This window comes from Tinamus guttatus, unplaced genomic scaffold (genome assembly GCF_059628265.1).
Source record: "Tinamus guttatus ecotype Peru unplaced genomic scaffold, ASM5962826v1 Tinamus_guttatus_pri_ptg000403l, whole genome shotgun sequence".
Taxonomy (NCBI): domain Eukaryota; kingdom Metazoa; phylum Chordata; class Aves; order Tinamiformes; family Tinamidae; genus Tinamus; species Tinamus guttatus.
This window is the reverse complement of record NW_028288937.1, coordinates 2,228,138-2,250,520: the sequence shown is the minus strand read 5'-3', so window position 1 is coordinate 2,250,520 and position 22,383 is coordinate 2,228,138. Positions and strand designations below refer to the sequence as shown.

General features: G+C 40.2%; 1 protein-coding gene across 3 annotated transcripts in view; it reads right to left on the bottom strand.

Annotated features, from left to right (window-relative positions):
* PLCB1 (phospholipase C beta 1) overlaps window positions 1-22,383 on the bottom strand; it is a 353,787-nt gene that overhangs the window by 5,362 nt on the left and 326,042 nt on the right. For 2 of the 3 annotated variants that reach the window (XM_088531289.1, XM_088531290.1), the window contains exon 32: window positions 15,124-15,188. The exons of the other annotated variant lie outside the window; for it this stretch is intronic. In XM_088531289.1, coding sequence (XP_088387415.1) covers window positions 15,150-15,188 — 39 coding nt within the window. In that variant the 3' untranslated portion in view covers window positions 15,124-15,149. The remainder of the gene's footprint in view (window positions 1-15,123; window positions 15,189-22,383) is intronic. 3 annotated transcript variants of the gene reach the window in all.

Sequence of the window (22,383 nt, the reverse complement as noted above, 5' to 3'; positions counted from 1 at the left end):
CAATTCTGCTTTCAGTTTTTCTATAAAGCTGATTTTTTAAGTTTTGTATTTCATTTAAAAAGTCATCATATGTTGCATTATTCATAAATAGTTTCCCATATCACATCCTTTCTTGCTCTTACTGAAAAATAATCAAAATATTCTGTCTCAACAATCATAGTAAAAATGCACGCTGAGGACTGGAGTTTGGTGTTTCCATCAGTATCTGACATTTCTGACAAGAAAGCCTTTATTCTCAAGTGTGTGAAAAGCTTCTCACAATTTTTGAGTTCCGAATTCAAATGTGAACTATTTGTAACTTATGTTAATTTACCTTGGGAGGTAAACCTTAGGAGAGAGCAAAATATGGCATTTTTAGTAATGTCAAAAAAAAATGACATTCTTTAGAACATACACATTGCACCTATTCATCTGTTGTCACTTGATGCAAATTTCTATCCATAATTACTGTGGCACCACCAGCACACATTAAAATATTTAATTACATATAACTATTGCTTGTTCTTTGTTTTACTGATGATAAAACACAACTGTATTAACTTGATGCAATTTGAATGGCTTTTTTTTTTTTTGTATGAGAGAGAATCCCTGGTTACTACATGATTTATAACCAAAGTGAAGGGCCACCTCAACAGGATTTAAAGAAATGTAACTGTTTCTGTTTAGCAAAGCTACGATTTTCTTTTCTCACATATAACTAGAACTGTGTATTTTCTTAACATGAGCAGCACAGATGTTTTGCTGATTGGTGAAAGGATCCTGCAGCAGGAATACTGGTCTGAGATTATGGCCCCTGTCTCACTCCTCCCGCGTGTCTGTAAATCTGTGAAAACTCCACAAACAACTTCTTCTTGCTGTAAATGTTTGACCCATGTGCTTAAAGATAATTTTGAATAGAGGATTTGGGGCTCTTATGACTGCATCAGACAACAAATATGCATAATGTCAGTGACCTCAATTTAGCTTCCAAAATAGCACATACAGGACTCCCAGATTAAGGGTACAAAGAGCAAGCAAGCTGCTGTTCTGCTGCTTTTCATTCTCAGAGCTTACTTAATTAGATATTCGTTCTGGAGGGATGCAGCTTTAAAAGATATACAGCTAGCAAGAATTGTTAAAAGCAGATGGAGGCTCAATAACAGGGAGAGTGAAATTGAGCAGGAGAGCTTAGGGACCAAGTGATTTATAGGCAGCAATTTTCCTTTATTGGAAACAGGAGGAGTTTCTTATTAAGGCTTGTGTTATTCCCTCCACTAAGCAGATTTCTGCTGGGAAGGCAGAGGAGGAAGGAGCGCTGGGTCCCACTGCAGCACGCAGAGCATAACAGGAGGCAGATGGTAGGTGGCCAGAAGTGATGTTGGTGGCTGCAGAGCCCCAAGAACAACCTCTGTAGGCCCCTCCGCAACGTGCAACTGGGGAGAGGGCCCCAAGAAAGCAGCTGAGAAAGGTGGCTCCTTTGGAAGCCACTTTTCCAGGGAAAGCAAGGACGGGAAGGAGTGTGGAAGCACACTGTGAAAGCAGAGTCCGCATTGTGCAGGGCTTATTACAGTGAACCAAAGAGGTGAAAGAAAGGATTTTGCTGCAAGCTAGTGCATAAAGGAGCGTGCCACAGCGTTAACGTTTGGGTTTAACATTGCTACCCAAGGACAGTACAGAGAAGCATGAAAAGAGAGTGTTCAGGCAGAAGAGGCTTCATCTCAAAAGATGCGGGAGTGCGGAATTGTTAAAGGAAACCTAAGGGCACTGGTAACAAAGGCGGCAGCGGAAACATGCTTTATACCAGCTACGTGACAGATGGTGCAGAAATGGTTTTACGCTGTCCAGAAAGCTTCCTCTCATGATTACTAGCCTCAGACAAGGACACCTCTGTCTCAGTGGATGCTGACTGCCATGTTTAAAAAATGATGGTTAAGTCATGGCAAACAAACAGTACAAAAGCACTCATCATCCTCCTCCTCCTCCTCCTCCACAGGAAGGACAGCAGGACAGGAGAACTGCCTCTCAGGTCTTGTCCTCCCAGTGTCACGTGGGATTTTGCCACGTGAGACCATAACCACCAAAACCAGTCTTCCAACGACAGCCCCCGATGTCTCCAAAGTGAGACGTGGTCAAGCCATAGCTCTCCTGAAACGTGTGTGCTGAGATGCACCACGGAAGCAAGCAGGACCCGCCGGACCCCTCTACTGCCTCACCGAATTACTCTCACAGACACCAGGCTTTTCACACCGTAAGAAACGGGCAACACCGACTCCAGCATGTCCTGAGCTCCAGCTCCCAAGATCCTCTTCTCCCAGGAGCAGCCCCCAGCGGCCTCGCACACCCAGCCAGGCCGCCGGCCCTCGCGAGCGCTCCCGGCGCCTCCTGCAAGCCTGGGGCTCTGGCTAAGCGAGGAGCTGCGCTTTGGGTAGACCTGCACCCGCCCATTCCCTGATAAAAGGTTTTGCACCTACATACTTGGTTTTCTGCTTGCCTCTGCAAAGACCAAAACGGGAGGAACAAACTCTGCTTCCTAAATCACCTCAAGATGTGCTTAAAAATAAAACAAAAAAATCATTGAAACACCTTTATAACAAAACAGTTCAAAAGCCAAGGAGTCTACAAGTTGTACCCTGTGTTATCCTTCCTTACACATACTGCCCCTTCGTCTTCCTCTGAGAGCTATCTTCCATCTTTCAACTTTGTGCCTCTCCCTATTAAAGTGACGGTGATTTGCTATGCCTCCCCCAACATACAGCCAGCTCCAAAACAAAGGAGTCCTCTCATATCTGCTGTCTCAAGGCATCAGACTGTAACCTCAGGGCCTTTGTCACTCGGTGTCTCCCCTTTTATGAACTGCAACCTCAATTAAACCTAGGGAACCCTGAAGACAGCCAGGGCTGTCTCCTCCAGCTGGGCCTCCTGCTGGGCTCCTCCATTCTGATGCTCTCATAAAGAAACTTTTATCTTCTTTGTGTTTAGTAAACAGAAACCTATTCCAAGATTCCAAGACCTAATTAAAAATAGAGGTTTGAATGATAAGATGCCTATCAGCAGGTGCCCAGGTTATGTGTGTTTTATTTATACACATGCCTGCACTGTACCTCTGGTGAAAACTTCTGAGCTAGAGAGGCTGCTTGCAGCCAGAGCCTGAACAGGTGAACTTTTGCTGTGGATACTTGTATTATTGTTGGGAATTTCAGATTACTTTAGGGAAATCACTTGCTCTGAATTCTGTGGGGGGAGCTTTCTTCACAGTATCTTTGTTTCCTGTTTGTTTATTTTTTGCAGTACAGTTTATGCTCATGCAAAGCCCTGCTCCTCCGTGCCTTGTAAGCTGTGTATTTTGAGTCATTCTTTTCCCTGTTGACTCTTTTGTGCAATTGTTTCCTTCTGTGGGTAAAGTGCCTTCTTAAGCTGTCCGGGTTTTTTGATAACTCTATAAATGTGACCTGTGTATCTCATGATGCATATGAGTAAAGATAATTTGACATGGTATTAATGGGAAAAAAAATCCTTGCTCCATGAACATGCAAGACATTTTAGGGCCAGATTCTGTTCTTTTTCATTATCACTGGAGTAACTGAGTTAACTTCACTGCAAGCAAAAGACTGCTCTTTCAGTGCAGTATATCCAGAAAAAAAACCACTGAAGTCGTGGCTGTGGTCAGATACTGCTCTTAGTTTACTGGGGTAGATCCAGCATCCAGTGACATAGCTCAAATTGAGGTTCTTAATCAGCCCTTTTATAAAGTACTGTGCATATTTTGGATACTGTCTTCAAAATCATAGAATCATAGAAAATAAAATAGAAAACAAATAATGGAAAATCAAGAAAAAAATAAAGAAAAAATCTTCAAATGATGGAGATTTTTTCATTCCCATGATGCCCCCAAGGCACTCTGTGAACAGGCAGCCAACTGTCCAACAGCCAAGGCCTTAGAAGAGCAGTATTATTGTAACTCTCAGCTCAAGGGCCATAATAGTCCCTCAGAAACTCCTTTTAAATGACATCTTGAGGTTACCACAGAAATATTCCAGAAATACTTCAAATCCCACGTGTACAACAGAAAACAACAATCTCAAAGCTACGCAACGCTGAGCAGCTGATTGGGATGTCCCAAAGGTGCAGTGGAATCCACACAGCCCATTATATAACGTGTTTTGCCTAAAAAGTGGTGCTGCCCTGCAGAGTCAGTGTTTCTGGTTGTTTTTGAAGGAGCAGAGAGAAATGAAAGCCCCAACTCTCGAGCCTGTGTAGAGTAGTAAGAGCTCCTAATACACACTGAGGTTTTTGTTTTTCGTCAACACCTCTGGAAGAGGATGTTTCTTAAGAGACTCTCAGCGTAATTTCTATGCTACTGATTAATGCCAGGGTACTGTATAGAGTTTTAAATGTAAGCCATCATTAGTTCAAAAAACAAGCATGCCAGTAAAGCCTTATAGAGCACTTTGAAGTTTTTCTTGCACTGACTAGACCTCTCCACATCATAAAGACTCTGCAGCATCAAACTTTGCCGAAAAGTCTGCTTGGAAAATTACTGAGCACTCCTTCTGCTAATACCTCGTTAAAAATGAATGCTTTTAGACTAGAAAGCAACCACTCACTGAATAAAGATCAAAGGAATAGACTGTTTTCTTGAAAATCTTTTCAAGTAGTTGCTGTTTTGTAATGCCTTGCAACGATGAAGGCTGTTCCAAAATACTTACTATCTCCCTAACAACATGCATCTAGCTTCATTTTTACTATTAGGAGGCATGTACATTGAATCTCCCCAACCAATTTATTCATATGAGACAATTTAGTGACCATGCATTATTTTCTCACATAAAAACCTAATGCAAAAATCTATTCAGAATGTAAAACCAAAGTGCCTGAGATGCACACACTAATGAATGTAGTTGAATGTGCATATGCTATTTACATTAGGCAAACACTGGTGAGTACTTCCAGCATTTACAGCAATGACACAGTTCTAGCAGTGCTCTTGGCTTTCTTTAGAATTTGGCAGCAGGGAGAACTGAGATTGAGTAAAGAAAAGAAATAACTATAACATTACAAATTACAAATTCCAGATATCCTATTCAACCACAGCAGGAATATATAAATTTTTTTCCAGAAGACAAGCAGAGATTATTTGGAGAAATGAACAAATGTTAGTGTACTTTTCTTTAGAAATCTATGTCTTAATCTATTTGGAACATATTTTAAAAAATAAATTAGAAATAGCTGATTTTAAAGAATAAGATGTAGATGCCCAAGCCATTTAATCCATATTATCTTTGCAGCTCACTAATTCCACCATTATTTCATCCATATATCCAACAAGCACTTTTTGACTTCGGAAGCAAAATTAGTATGCAAAATTAGCAGCTCTTAAAAACTTTGTAGCTTAATGCAAGAGCCACACTACCCAGAGGTTCTCAGAGGTTCTACCTAATTAAAAATACCCTGAAGGTTTTTACTTCCTAATACTACAATGAACTTAAAAGGAAAAAAGAAAACCCTCTTCTTGTCTCTGTACTGCTATTACTGCATTTAGGAGTACTATGCAATGGGAGGTTAATGAAGCCATTCTCATGATGAAGTTCAAGGGATTAATGTTTCAGTTCAGTTTTTTATTTAAACATCTTTTTTTCCTCAAAGGTCACATTAACACTGACTATTGCAAATAACCCTTCAAGTTTAAATGAACCTTACAGGAAACTTTATTTTGATCATCGTCAGTAAGCATTCCACAATACAAAAATTGACATATAAGGTAGTTAAAAACACTAGATAAATAATAGTCTGTCCCACTGTTAGAGTAGCTTGAACTCATGCCTGTTTAAAGAGCTCACTCAAAGTTCACTCAAGTCAACAAGAAAACAGTGATTGACTTCAAAGGCTTTTGGATCTGACAGCACTGGCAACCATGTAAGTACAGACAAAAACTAACTAGGTCAAATTAAGAACCACTTGCACAAAATACACAAAATAGCATCGAGTGCACGCTCCTTTGTGAGCAGAGATCTGCAGCTAATCTGAATCAGAAAGAAAGACTGCAAATGAGGTAAGACCAGTTCCCTTACTGCCCTGTTTCAGAGGCTCAGCATTTTCCTTGCCTTAGCATAGGATTTCTTTGCATTTCCAAGCATTTCCTTGCCTTGCTTTAGCAATTAAAGGAAGCTGCAAAGCAGGAAGGGAAAATGACTGGGACACAGGATCAAGGTGCCACTTAAAAATCTGATTCTGTTTCACAAGACAGGCCCAGACAACAAATTCACATTGAGAAGATCCAGACCTGCCTGCCTCTTGTCTCTTTGCATGCACCCAACGTGAGTTTCTGCTGAGTCCATGAAGAAGGGAGATGTCTGACCATGGCTTGCCCTCTTCCCATGTAGCATGCATGAAGGAATCCACTGCAACCCAACCGAGCAGAGGTCAGCTCCTCCTGAATACGGTGGCACATGTAGGGCCTGGGCTAGCACTGACCCTAGGTGTGCACATCACAGTGCTTGGCAGGTTTCAGTCTGCCCTGCTGGACATCTTAGAGTCCTCCTTAACAGGTCTCTTTATGGTATTCTCACTAGTACAATTTGGTTTTGTGGTCTGACCTTCTGCCATGAAAAGGAATACGCAAATTCCCTAGCAACTTTTCCAACACTAGCAGAGACGGGAAATGAAGGGATACAATCACTTATAATTAGAGAATTCTTACGTCCAGAGAACTTCTGTACACCAGGAATCTTAGAGAGAAAAACTCTGCTTGAATGGACTTATTTTCATCAAGTTACCAGGAACTTGAGCTCTACAGATAATCAGACATGTTTTTCTGATTCAGCTGCATAGGAACAGACAAGACATCCTCCTTAAATCTGTAGTCCACATTCAGCAATATGATTGTTTCCCACTCAATTTTTGAGAAACTACTGTGAAGTTTCATGTGAGAAGGTTAGTCTGTCAGATGTTTAGGTACCTTCATAGCTGATGATGCTTTGATTTGTCTCTGCACACAGTCTTTTCATGCTTATTAAAGAAATGCTCTAAGAATATCGAGCACATGGTTAAAAGAGATGGCAAGTAATGTTATTCTATCTTCACTATTTGTCAGGTAAGCCATGCCTCCCTGGATTAAAGTAATCACCACCTTATGATTATTTTTATAATTAGCCTAACAATACATATCTCTTGACAAAATCTTAATGAAAGCAAATCAGAAAAAAAAAAGAAATGCCATTTAACATTAAGGGACTGTGGTAATTCACCGTATTAAATTTTACAGGTATAGTCTTAGTTTTTAAAAAGAGAATTATTCTTCCTCAAACTAATCTCAGTGGAATTACTCAGCTCAGTGACAAATTTGGATGAAAAAAAAAGTGAGCTCCCCCACCATTGCCATACCCTCCTCTCCTCTAGGAGTTAACTATGAACTGCAGCACTTACTTATTTCTGTTACAGTAGCTACCAGAGGTCCCAGCTGAGGTAGAAATGAAATTCCTTTGGAAAGCTGCTCAAGGAAAAATAATCAAATGCTAGCCAGGATGCACTGCCCCTGCTTGCTCAGAAGTTGCCTAGGAGCCGTGCCTGCTTCCTCCAGACTCTGTTAGGTTTGGATTGTGCTAATTGCTGCTAATTGGAATCCCTCAACAAAATCACCTTATAATTAATGTATAGCACTGCCAGGGCTGGTTTTCCAACCAGCACAACTCCCCTGAGTTGAAGTGAGTTGTTTTGGGCCTGTGTCAGGTCTGAAAGTGCTGGAGCTGGTCACTGGTGCAGTCGTTACTGCCTCAGAGGATCCCTGAATGTCTCTCAAAATCGCTGCTCTAATTCCCTGAGGAAGAAGCATAAATTCACCAATTCACCATAGTGAGGTAACCACTGGTGGGGAGACGAAAGAACCAGTAATGATACACAGCCAAACCTTGAAAGGAGTAACTGCGAGTTGGGCACATGCTGCATCCACATTAATCATGTGCTTCACAGCATGTTGTTATCCTTGTCCTGCATGAGGATGTGAAATCTTACAGACAGCACCTTTTTTTTTTTAAAAAAAAAAAAAAGATCACCACATATAAAAAATAGGTGTATGCTGCTTTTTCCAACAGCATCATATAATAACTTACAAAAGCTCCTTTAAGGTGGCAATGTCAAAAATGACAAGAACCGATGACAGGAACACTGCAATCCAAAAGTTTCCTCCAGTTATAGAAAACCTCTACAGGGAGCTGCTCTAATGCTGGTGGCAGTGCTCTCATAGCTCAATGACTCTGCCTGAAGGAGAGAAGGAATATCTAGATCTATCCTTACGATCAGGTAAGATCCCTAAATAATTCACATTAGTTTGCGAGTAGTTCTTGCAGGGACAAGAATCTGTTTCCCAGCAATTTATTATATTCAGTTGTTTGAAGGCGAGTGATGACTCTTATTTTGGGGGTCTTTGCAAAAACAAACAGGAACAGTGGATGTAACTGTATCAGATGTCCGCTAGATTAATCAGTAATACATTATCCCTTCTAGTTATTACAATAATTTTGTCTATATTTAAGTGTTCAGTATCTAATCCTTACCAGATCAATACTTGAGAAACTATTCTTTTTTTCTCTCCAAGCAGATCTAATGGCTCTAATCATATGCTACAGCCTTATCTCCAACTCTTAGATAGTCGGAGAAGTAAAAATTAATTTTTTTTTCTCACAATTACTTCTCACATACTAGTGTTTTGGAGAGGTTGAGAGCAGGTTAATTTGCTGCTACACATGGAGAAGAGCATTAAACAAAATCATACCCTATGGTACAATTACTATCTTGTCCAGTTCCTTTGAACTTGAGCAAGCTTTTCTACTGACTTTAGTATGTGCTGGATTTGGTCCCTGGCCTTTCTCTCATGGAAGTTAATATAACTCATACAAGTCTAGTTCATCAGAGGGTCAAGCATAAACTGAGGTAGATCTCATGAAAATTCAGTAAGTCTTTGGCTTTATGTCTACTGAGATACATGCCATCAAAATGTATAACAAAGTCCAATTTGTTTTTAACCTTATTTCTGCTATGTTTCTCACTATTGACAGCTTCTATCTTGAAAGACTTTTCTTCTGTGCAAAATGTTATTTTAGAAAAAAAATGCAAGCAGAGCCAAACCTCTTTTCATAAAAAGCAATTTTTAATGCCCTATCACTGTTTTACTACAGTACTTGACATCTTCCAAATGCATTAAAAAGTCCTTGAGAGGTCTTACAACTTTACAGTGTATTTTGTGCTGCCAATTCTGATCACTATCTAGTTGAAAATAAGTTTAATGAGCTCTACAGAATACAGGCCTCTTGTGATAAGTGATCAAGCTACTTCTGGAAGCAACAGAATACATTAAAAACATTGCCTGCTTGGTTTAAAGTTCTATTTAAAATATGTTTTTGTTAAGGATATCAGAGACTAATCTTGGACTTTGGGAGCATTTGAAATGATGGTAGGAAAATATCAGATATGAGTGAGATTAACTTGCAGAAAATATTTCTAGAACAATGACATCAAAATGCCATCTTTTATCCACTTCATGTAAATGTTTTAACAACTGTAGAAACACTTAAAGCATTAGATTTAGTAGAGATGATTGAATAAAGTCAACTGCAACTCTATATAACAGTGATAAGATTATCCTGAATTAGTTACAGAAGTTACACCTAAAAATTCTTAGCCCTTATGTTATTTAAACTTTTTCAGAGATCAATTAGGTTGAAATAGTAAGTCTTTAGGCTATCCATTAATTGCAGCACTGTAGACACAATCTGTATTTAACGTTTTGCAATGAAAATTAAGCTGAAGCACCAAGCAGCCTTGGCTAACAAAAAAAGTGTCTTCAGCCCTTCGGTTAAAGGAGGAGAGAGAACGGGGGCACTGAATTCACAAGAGAACACCTTCTCAGCTTACTATTCTCTGCTTGACATGTTGTAATACAGACTACCAAAGCCACACTAATTTGAAGTGTTGTATTTGCAGCGCACTAATTTTCTGAACCTACGGTAAAATTGTTCTTAGACAATAAAGAAAAGAATACCAATGGTTAAAATAAAGGAAGGTGAGCAACATACATAACTCCAAGAATACTGAATTATGAAGATCCCGATGTTTGGAAGACAAAGCAGGGGCTTGTTGTGCAGAAGCATAGCCTACACATAACAGCATCACAGAATGCTTAAGGTTGGAAGGGACCTCTAGAGCTCATCTAGTCCAACCCCCCTGCACACACAGGGTCACCTAGAGCACGTGGCACAGGACTGCGTCCAAGCCGGTTTTGAAGATCTCCAGAGAAGGAGGCTCCACAACATCATGAGGAGTCTCCACTTTCAGTTCGCATCTCCGTGACTGTCAGGGCTCTAGTCTCTTGAGGAGGGCTCAGACCATTCTTTCAAACTTGCTACCTGTGTAGAGTAGATCTTAGGACAACAGAGGCTCCCTTGTCTGGTCATTTTTTTGCTTCCTGGCTATACTGAAGCTATAACTGGCATCCTTACCAGCACGGCTGGCTCACGCTGGCAAGTGCCAGAGGCTGCATCAGACAGCAGCTGGTGACTGCCACAGCCATCCTCAGCACTAGCAATGCTGGGCAGGGGAATTATTTTTAAAAATGCAACCACTTAATTGCGAAGTGAGGGTCTTTTCTTGAGTCTTCCATGCCCACAGGGCCAGTGAGGAGTCAAGGAGAGCATGCAGGTGATTCATAGGTCCTGGGAGCGCCTTCCTGTCCAGGAATTAACAACGAGCTGCAGCTGTGCTGAAATACTCTGTGTTGCCAAGCACACCTGATGGAGAGCCTCTGAAAGCAGGTCTCACAGTGGGACTTCGTTAAAGTCAAACTGAGCCAGCCCTCTCAGCTTGCAGTCCTCTCTGCATGCTAGACCACTAGGGCTGTTCCACCTTACTGCTTTGTCTGTCCTAAACTTAACTGCACTTGTACTTACAAAGAAAAGGCAGAGTCACCATATGTGTGTAATTCAGCTCTTTCAACCCTCAGACATTACATTTCCATGCAAGAAAAAGAGATCTCCTCCACTCAGCCTAGCCACTGTGACATTTTCTAATGCATGTATCCTGCACTGGATTCATATATTGACTCTCTGTTACAAAAGATATGCCACATATTCCAACATGTTCTCTATATATCCAGAGATGTTCTCTACTATATGCATGTTTGTTTAAAAAGAAAAAAAAAAAAAAAAAGAAAATGTTTCCTTTTGACATTCATCAAATGGCTGGGCAGAGAGGATGGACACTGAGTTAATCCACTTATAGCATTACTGTGTGTTTGTAAGCTCACAAAAATTTGGAGAAAAAAAAGGGAGAGATAGAAAAGGGTATCTGAAACATTTTAAATAAATCAAAATAATGACCTAGGTGGTAGAAACAGGGATTTTCCAGAAAAAAAAAAGTCATTAGTGATATTCATACATGACCTAGCTTGTTCAGGGAGCACAGGTAAAGCAACAGGCCCATGGTGAGATATTTATCAATGATATTTATGTCCATGCTCATCTCCGGCATGTAGGAAGAGAAACACTTCTGTCATGTCTCTGAGTAATGGTAAAACCAGGAAATAACACGGATGCTGTCATGGTTGGTCCCTACAAGAGATTATCGTCACAGCAGGGAGATCGGGCAGGGAGGATTACTCACCTAAGCAAGGCTACCCGGAAAACTTCTGCAAAAGGAATACAGCAGGGTACAGACTAATCTCAAGTTCTTAGCAGGCAAAATTCGTATTTGCAACATATATCTCTGCTCTACTGGCAACAGTATGGAACTTGGAAAGCTTGTGAACAAGCTTATTGCTTTTTTCACACTGCATTACACTGTATTAATCTCTGCAGCTGCCAACAGAGAAGACCTTTGCCTACATCAACCCCTCAAACATGGTTTATGTACTGAACTAAATCTATTCCTGTGGGAACAGCAGCCATTAAGCAGCCGCTGATATGACTGGAAACAAATTCCATTCTTAAAACAAAAGGAAAAGGAAAAAAAATCACTTAAGAGTAAAAAGCCAAGTAATAATTAAAAAAAGAATTAATTTTCAATCAATTAGTATTTTCCACGCATGAGCCACATTAGTGCCTGTCTGTCTGAATATAAATGAGAATGAAGGGTCTTCCAGATCAAGAGGAGAAATTATCCCTGACACGGAATTCAGAAGTCACTGCAGAATTTATTTCATTATGCTATGGAAAGCACAAGATCCTGCTCAGAATTACAATGGTTGCCTCGTAGGCTGAGAAAATGACTGGCAGCAAGTTATCATCCTCAGGAGCTTCTGTAATTTCAATGCTGCTCAGCATTACAGACTGTAACATCCAGTCTGCCTCAAATCCAGCAGTAGTATCCAAGCCACTCGGTATATGGTATATTACTGAAGAAATAGGGGAGAGCTTAATTGCCACCAGACCATCAGTTCTATCAGTAGTAATGATTGCTGAAACCTGAACTCTGCTCTGAAAACTGAGCCTGCAGAATTTTCAGCCGAAAGGAGCCTTTTAAGAGCAGGAATATTACACCGAAGTCTCTCTGCTGCATATGCCACATCTTCATTAAGGTCTGTGTAACACCCTGCAGAACAAAACTCTGATCCTAACAGCTGCTTCGAAAGATGCTAATATAAATATTTAATTTCAAGAAGGACCACAGGAGATAATTTATTCCAGTTTTAAAGTTTCTAGAAATACTCAAGCTCAGTATTAGCTGTTTGCAGTCTGCTACATGCACGTTATATTTTATTTAGGCACTGGCACCCATTATTAACCATGCCACACTGTGAGCTACCATACGCAATGTCATGCACACATGCCACGCAGCGGCGACTGGTATTGCACCAGGCCACATTCTTAGCTGCCTTGCTTGTATCCAACAGGAAAATGGAGGTTCTCATGAAATCAGGGATCCACCTAGCAATTTAAATCTATGACCCTACCACAATGAGCGAATGAAACAGTACTTAGAATTAACTGTATTCTTTTTTTTAAAAAAAGTGCTAGAAAAATGATAACTTTTTTTGGCAGAAACATTGAAGTAAATCATAACCATGTAATGGTATGTATAGATACATGAAGAATATAACATGGTCCATGTGGACAGAGACAGGGATTCACAGCAAAAGTGCCAAACAAATCAAGTCGTAGTCACACTTTATACATTGGTCAAAAAAAAAAAAAAAAGGCATTTGCATTTCACCAGTGTTTAGTGTTTCACCAGTGAGTTGTGCAAGGTACTGAGCAAACACACACAGCTGCTTCCTTCTTTCTTACCAATACAAGTCCAAAGAACTGCAAGTGGTAAATAAGGCTGTTAAACCACCCCTGTAGTCAACGTAATGATGCCAGCAAGGAGCAGAGCAGAGAGCACATGAACAGGTTCCTTCAGCCCCGCCGCCGGTGCCTCGCTGCTAACACTGGTGCTGACATCGCACAGACCAGAACAGGAGTAGTTCCCAAACCAGAGCCCCAGGACTGCGAGTTACAGAGCGGTCACTTGTGTGCGTGACGAGCGGAGTCCTTCCTTCTGCCATGACCGCCTGCTCCGCGGGTCTCCACCACCCCCTGCACTCACCTGTATGCTCCAGAGCAGGAAACCCGGATTTTTACACCACAACCCCAACAAATGGAAGCAGCCCTGCAACTTCCTGTGTTTTAAAAAATATAATGAAAACCACAACTTTGCCAGCACTCCCCGCAAAGGGCAGCAGGGATGCTGTGATGAAGGAATCGGTGCCTCTTCCTGGCTCCCTCCCTCTCTCCCAAGGCCAGAGGGTCACATGAGTGCCCAGGGTGCCAGCACAAACTGTTTCACCCCTTGGCAGGCTGAGGGATGGTGAGAAGCCAGACGAGGATGTCCCCTAGGGATGAGGAGCTGCAGGGCTCTGGAGAAGGCTGCTTCTGTCACCCCTGCACCGTGTGCTAGATGGGCCAGCAGACACCAAAATCAAATGCTGCTCGTAGATGGCTGCTTGGCAAGTAACCCAAATCCTCTACAGCCAGGTAACTATAGCAAAAAGGCAGGTGGTGATCCCAAACACAGTCCTCACAGAGAAGCCATGCTGCTTCCCTCATCAAAGAGAAGCAAAGCATACCAGGAGGGAGCAACACAAGAAGGATTAAAACACAGAGAAAACAGGAATCACTGGTTCACTGACAAAAATGTGTGGTTTATTCCCACTCCCTTGCCAGTGAAGTGCAAGACATCCTGACACAACCATATTTACAGGAGGCTTCAGGAAGCTTCTATATATTTGTCTCCTGATAGCAGAGATATCCCTGAAATACTAGTTAATTCCATTAGCATGTTATAATCATTAGTGTTTCCATAAACCAATCAAAATAAAAAATATACTTTTAATCTACCTTCATCTTTCTTCCAGGCTAGACTGTCTTTTCCCGGCTGTCTTCTGTTCCCTTCCTCTTTCCCGAAAAACTCATTCTTCCCTCCAGATCTTCCCCTCTAGGCTTTACTAATCCCATTTTTTTTCTTCCTGTGCTGATGTCCTGGATTTTATCCTTTCTCTCCTTATCCCATATACTGGTGTCACAGATGACAAATGGTTAATTTAGCTGCTTTTCACCCAGCTTGCTTAATCCCACAGAGACACCCAGCATTCCTACACCTATACCCTTCCTCTATCTTCTAGCACTCCAACCACTTCTTTCTTCCACATTTCTTCCCCTTCTCACCCGCTCCCTTCCATCCCCAAATCTTTTTTACCTCTTTAGAGGTTTAGGTTTCTGATCTGAGGGTACTGCAGCTACTGTGAGCAGAGATTAGAGAATATTCTGATGACCCAAAGGGCTGTGGAAAGAAAGCTTGTATGATAACCACGCTGCTCCAGACAGCTCCTGACTGCTGCACTGAGGTGGGGCAAAAGCAGCAATAAATAAAACAGGCAGGCAGACGATGGGGTGGGGTATGGTCTGAAGAAGCCACAAATTGCTTTCCTGGGATAAAAAGAATGTAATGGCCAGTGGCAACATATGTTATGCAGCTAGCAGATAATCACCAAGGCTGTAAAATGCCCAAAGCTTTCAGAAGAACCACCAGGCAGTTGTGGACACTCCTGACTCGAGTTTTGACATGTAAAATAAAAACAACATTAGCATTACTAGATAAAAAGGGGAACGTTTCACTCACTTTCACTATAGTCACATATTCCATTTCTACTTCTGTTTTTCCTCTACTTCTTGTTCTTCTATGCTCTTTAAAACAAAACCAAGGATCATTTCAATTTGAGATGATTAACAGTTACTCTAAGCTGAAATGACATAATTCTGTGCATTACAGTAACATAACATCTCTTTAATCTATGCGCTTAATAAAAAACAAAAGATCACTTCATGCTTTTGTGTGCTGGCTCATTAATTTTTGGCTACTTGGCAGGAACATGTTAGGCAGAGAAACCAGTCTATTTATTACAACCCGTCCCTCTGTATTAAGATAGCACAATATTTCAACTGTGTTATGTGAGAGATTTGAGTTTAGCTGAAGTTGGAGCTCAGGAACAACACAAGAAGTGACACCCTTTTTTTCCAGAGAGGGGAAGGAAGGATGTTTCTGAAGGAAAATGAGCGTAAGCCATGCCACGTGAAGTCTGTCTATAATGACATGTCTTAGACTAGGCCTCAGACTAGGCCTGCACTCAGGCCTAGTCGCATTAAGTCAGTGCAGATGGACAGAAAATTTCCAAGGACAACACCAGGGGCTTACAAAAGTGGTGCTGCTGCATCACGAGATGGCCAATTCCCTTTGCGTCAGGCGTGCGTGAGCGCCTGAGCGGGAAGAGCTGCTGGACACAGCGTTGCTGGGGATGCTCCTGCTGCCCCCTTGCCTTCCTCCTGGAGCTGAAACTTCTGCTTGATAGTCTGAAAGAGCGGCAGGAGTTTCACGTGGTCCTGTCAGCCTAGGAGACCCTGAAGTGCTGCACTATCCAGTGCCGACTCGCACCTTAAGTTAAACTCTCTTAAAGAGGTGTAATGCTGGAGATACTCCAGCAGCAACCAAAAGGTCCCAAGGTTTTTAGCTTTTCTAGAAAATGGCTATAAAATTATAGAGCTAACTATAAAGAAGGGTGACTTTTTGGTTCTTCCTAAGTGCAGCATTCAATCGAAATTACCATGACATTTTCAAGTAGTTGCAGCACTTCTCATTCTCTGTTGTGCTAAATTATTGTGCTGTCTTGTTTTAGTCTAAAATAAAATGTTATTTCTATACTAAGAGATTTACTGCTTCATATGAGTAAGTAACTGCCTGAGTATATTGCGGGGCTTGGTTCTGCTTGGACAAGTTAAATAATTGCTGTTTTATGAACAGTTGGTGCCTCTAAAGTCTTGATACTTCTATGTCATGTACTTTATACTCCACCATATATTAAAAGTGGTGAGTACCAAATATACTATTGTGTTTACAATGTCCAAGAGCTAGAATTATAACTGCAGCTAATGTAATATAGTGGTATTAGGTCAGACTCAGCCCTGCAATAATTGCATGCAAGTTCATTAAGGTCATTTGTACTTCCATCTTAGCTCTTGGCTGTCAGGTTTGCTATAAATGAAACTGAAAGCTGAAACCTTTAAAAAGAAACAAAACAATAGCACAAATAATGTTTTCTGGTTCAATGTCTTAAGTAGCTTAATAATTGAAGCAGTGCATTTAATTTTCCACGAAAACACTTCCTCTCAAAGCTTTTTTTTGTAAATTGAATATAATTATTGACTCACTTCCTTGGTAATGGTAAAGAAGCAGAATGATATATTTGAGCACTGTGTCCTCATTTTACATTCATACAGATTCATAAATGTCTTATAATTGAATCACAATGGCAGGCAAAAATGGTAACAGCTAACTTAAAGTGGCTGGATTTGGTTGAAGTTCGATGCAAGGGAATTTAGGCCATCTTCTGTGTTGCTATGAATTAATGAAACCATTCTATCAATTTTCTCCTTGAACTCCTTCTCACCTTGGTAGCAGTGGGCTGTAAAACTACTGCATTAGCACTGACACAAACAGTGTTGTAAGATACATGTTGGGAATGAGACAGTCAGGAAATGGGTGCCAGTGATAGTGGTAGCTTGCACCATTTTGACATGCAAAATGAATCTAAAATATTAGCTGAGGAAGCAGAAGGTGACAGTTTGTAGCAGAAAAAAGTATAGCAGAAAGAAGGTGAAACGCAAAGTGGAAAAATAAAACCGCCTTGTTTTGCACACTTCCTTGTCACTTCTCCTGATGCACTTCATTTTTCTGTCCCTTTGCTCTGTACAATTCACTGTTTTTTGTGTTCCCACTGACGGACAGATCAGGTAAAGTGCCTTACTTATACAGGCCATTTATGGAACAAGACTCCATGTATATTTGCAGCACACAAACATTTTGTTATTGTGCATGTTGGCATAATTACGTCAATGAGGCTCATACCTACTAAAGCCAGGTTAGGATTTGACTAGAAATTCCCCTAAAACCAATCGTGGAGAACACTAATAAGCCTCCTCTTGCTCACTTCCTTATTTTGTCTAACACTCTTGCTTTTTTCTCCTTATGACACCATTTTTAGCCAGCCTCCCTGTTAAGGAAACATTTGTATTTGTGAAAATGTGCATCTCCTTTGCATGCAGGTGATTGCAGGCATGTACGGGTTAGTGCTCACACACCAGGATTTTAGCGTGCAGAGTAGGCACACATTTGCAACTGTGCAGATTTTACCTACCTGCAGGGCAAACATCGGGATCAAAGAAGTAAACATTTCAAAAAAGCAACATCCATAATGATAGCAAAACAACTCCACTTAACCAAGCTGAGGATTTTCCCTTTGATTATTTAACAAGTATTCAAAACACAGTCCACTAAATGTAACAGAGATATCTGGATAGCATGAATTCCACAAAATTCCACAATTATAAGTTTACAACTCTTTTGTTGTAAGGAAGGTACACATCATTCAAATCCTAGTTTATGTACTTTTTAATAATACAGTCTGTGCGTTTGCACCACTAGGATTCTCTCAATCCAAATGACATTAGTGTAGCAGACGTATATCACGTATTACACATACATATTTACCACAGACTGCTTGTTAGTTATGAAGCTCCAGTATTGACTTGCAGCGTAAGCAGGAGAAAGCCAGACTGAAAAACATGTATTAAAACAAACATTGAATTTGAAGCTGTTTCTCATTCTGATGATCGGGATTGTATTGGCTGCAATTACATGATGCTGGTTTCAATTCCCCAAGCAACCTCCTGCTTCCAGTGTGAGAATTATCTTTCTGTATGTACAGACGTCGTGTGAAGTAGCTTTTTGTGAAAACTTTGATGGGTAGATAATGCTACACAGACACAGTGTGTGCTTTCCCAAATCATAACTAAGCAGCCAAATAATGATTTCATTTGTTAATGCTGGGACAATATCCTAGAGAGAAGACGCATGTGGGAACTAGATGGTGGAAGAATACTAATGATGGGGAACTGTTAAAACATGATCTGCTATTCACAGTCAACATGTAAGGGTGTTTTCCCAGAAGTTTTCTGGAGACATCTTCTAAAACAGAAAGCCCAGAAATAACTCAGTGCAAGTTTAAGATTTTAGATTACTAAACTGAACATAGTCTGTTTTATCTGATAATCCTGAATGCATCCTCACTTGTACAAAGGATCTCAAAAAAAATGGTGCATTTATATTTCTGGTTTCTAAGCTGTCAGGAGTCGTGCTGTCTTTTCATTCATTGTGACATGACTATAAAGAAATTCTGCCTTATTCAGTTTAGATTTATATTCTTGCAAGTCTGTAGAAATGTAGCCAGAATCTGGTCATGCACTGCAATAAATTGTGCTGATCTTAAACCCCAAATCAAATGCTGTTAATGTGAATGCATTCTTCTTGACAATTATCTTTTATGAACATTTTAAAATATGATGAAGAAAAATGTATTATATTAGGGGAAATAAAAAGACAATACTGCTTACCCACAAGGGCTGTCATGGCACTCCTGTTAGTTCTAATAAAAGTTACCCTTTTCTCAGTTATTCAGCTGGCAACTTAGATGTGTTGCTATTGGCTCTGCCTCTGGCTTACACCTACATTATTTTCATAGACCACAGGAACACAAAACCACTATATTAAAGAAAGAAGAAATGATTTTCAAAAGCGCCTTGCATGCAAATTGAAAGGTTTTAAGTCAATGGTGCAACCCAAGTGACTTCAGATTTTTAGAAAAAAAAAAAAAAAACATCCCAGCCTAGTGTCTGCTCCCTGTACATCTGTACTGTAACATGTCTATCAATGTTAATTGGTTGGCAATACGAGGAACACACTTCTGCTGAAGCCTTGGCCTGCTGACTAAGATGCAAGCACTGCTCACTAGCCACTAAATTGGGGAAAAAAATAATGTACCACTCGGAACAGAGCAGATACTGTTTGTTAGTATCCATTTGTTAGTCCCTCCATGGTTGTTAGTCCACCACTGGGCCAAGCAAACTTGTCTTGGGCTTTATGGAAGCTCTAGTCTAAATTATTATTAAATCATGATTCCTTTAAAATTTGTTTGCAGATGTGCTGTTGAGTTCATCTTCAAACAGATGTGTTTTGAATAAGATCATCCTTTATGCAGACATCAGAAGAATGAATTTGCAAAACAAAAGCTTGAATTGTGAAACAAAAAAATAAAGGCAAAGGACGATAAGGGAAGAGAGGATAACGGGCATGCTTTCCCATGGATGTTATCTACAGCAAAGTTGTACAAACAGACACTTAGGACAAGACCTAGCTTGCGGTAACACAGAAACAGTACAGAACGCTTAAGAGTAGCAATCTGTAACCTTATACTAAAAGAGACTGTGAAACTCTGATCTCACTCCATGAAAAGATATTATCATTAATTAATCAGATTGCATGTCAATGAAAATCACTAGTTCAACAATAGTATAAGTGAAATCAATCTCTTTGCAATTTCACACTTAGGTTTTACATACATAATCCAACCGCAGCAAGAATAGTCTTAATAATAATCTGTCTGATTTCTCTTCCTGGACAAGAAAAGTAGCTTTCTACTCCTGCTTCTTGATGATTATACCATTAAAAAATAAATTACTATTATCTAACAATTCCATAAAGGGCAAAAGATGAAGTCTGTATTTTTTTTTCAATTAAAAACATCACAAATCTCCTTTCAAGATCCAAGCAAAACGGAAATTCTGCATGTACAAAACCCCGTGTCACTTCTCCCATCTGTAGAAGAACATTTATTAACTTGCAAGCTAAACAAAGATCAAGGAGATGTCATTTATTTCTCAGAAGTATACTTCCATTAATATAATAAATGAAAGTCATATATGTAAAATCCAATGCAGGATTTTTACTCAGCAGTGTATCTTTCCTACAGGGCTCTTGTTCATCTGGTTAAGCAAGAACGGTTAATGTAATGTGGCCATGAGATCAGTAAGACTCTGTGAATGTCTCAGTGGACACTTTTAAATGAAAGTCTCAAGGTCTTACTCATTTAGGACATGGTCTTGCTCCACTGAAGTCAATCTGAATTTCGCTATTGATATCAGTTAGAGTAAATTAAAGTTCACTGCTCATTCCACAGATGTATTTGGCATATTACCATAGTCTGAAAGGTAATCAGGCAACGCCTATGAATCAACTACTTATCAGCAAAAGTCAAAATTACTTTAAAAAATTGAAAAAATGCTAAGGAAGTTGGCATTACTATCGCTAGTCCAGAACAATAGCTTGATGAGGTATTCTTTCTGGGTTACAAAAAGGGAGATCCAACCCTGCCAATGAAAGGGAAATAGTGACTTAAAGAGACTGATTCTCATTGAGAGTGGGATAAGCAAAGGATAGAAATTGAGCCATATATTATATTTTTAGTGAGATTTTGTTGTTGTTGTTACAGCTATTCAGGAGGCACTAAACGAACTGAAGTCAGAAGTTTCACTTGCTATGGTAGCACTAGCCTTTTCAGTTGTCGTACACTGCTCTCGTTACCAGAAAAATGGTTTTATGGTGTGGGTACCATGGCTTCCACACTGAAAACCATCACTATTTACAAAATCTGTTATTCCATAGAAGGACAGTAAGAAGACTGCAGAGTCTTTATACATGAATGTGGATTGTTGAGGACACTTTTCCTTTCTTACAGACTTACAGTCTATCTAAATTAAACCTTAGACCTTTAATATAATTAGGCATCTCAGTATTTCATGCTAAGCAATGCTGTATTCTCACTCACCCTCTAACTCAAGTATACAAAGATGATTATGTACACATACACAAGCAGCAGGAAGGATCCCCTGCCTCTAAGGTGAACCATAGAACCAAGAGAAATCATCCAAACTCCATCTTAAAAACACCTAGATTTTCTGCCTGAAGAATATGTAATTTTAAAATAAGGTATATAGTACTTTAAAATAGAACTACTTGTCTGATGCCTAGTTAAGCATCAGCTAACCTAGTTATTTTTTAAGAGCTTGCAGGCTGCAACACTATTCTAAGATGGCTCAAGCTTCCCTCTGCCCTGACAGTAAACAGACTAAAGAGAGTGAAGTCCAAAAAGTTTTCAGTGAAGTTTACTCATTCCCTCAATTTAGCAAATGTACCACATCGTTTGATTGCTTTACCTGTGAAGTGCTGTATGGCTCTCGTATGGATGGTTTTCTCGTTACTTAAACTACTGAAGTTCCTGGGTGAGCCAAAGACAGAGGGAATTCTCCTCTTATTTTCATCACTGCATGATTTAAACATGTTTTTTTTCCACTAGCCAGTAAAATAGGCTCAACTTATAGGCTCAACTTCTCTAAAACTCTAATTTCTCTCCCTGTCGTATCTCCTTTTTGCCATCGGACAATGTATTTTTCTCTGCACTGAGGCAGGTTTTCAGAAGGCCGTTCCCTGGAGCCTGTCACCTCCTGCTTCTTTGCCCCTTCTTTGGATGCCTCTGTGTTCTGACATTGGGACCAGCCACAATCTGTCTTTAAATCCCCAAGTTTACTGACCTGGATGACATTCCCCTTGTTGCCGTAGGAAATCTGAATGTCTGCTAGAGCCCACTTGTGGCAAAGGAGAACTGGGTTCCAGCACAAGGGACAGGCACAGGAAGCATCGGGGTCTTATCTCTTTCCATAGCCACCTTTGAACAGTTTTTTTTTTTGTTGTTCCCCCCTACCTCGCCTTCAGAGCAAGCACATTCTAGTTCTTTTACAACTGCAACTTAGTTTATATTCAGCTTTGTCTCAGTTTATCGACAAGCACAGTGGACAAAAACAGCAAATTTTGTATTTGGCTTTCCCAGCTAGCGGCATATGAGAGAAGAAAAGAGAAAAAAGAACAAAAAAAGGAGCTGTTTCTGAAACAGCTGCTCTTTCTTCTCTCAGTGGCTCATATGTTATCTTATCTCCA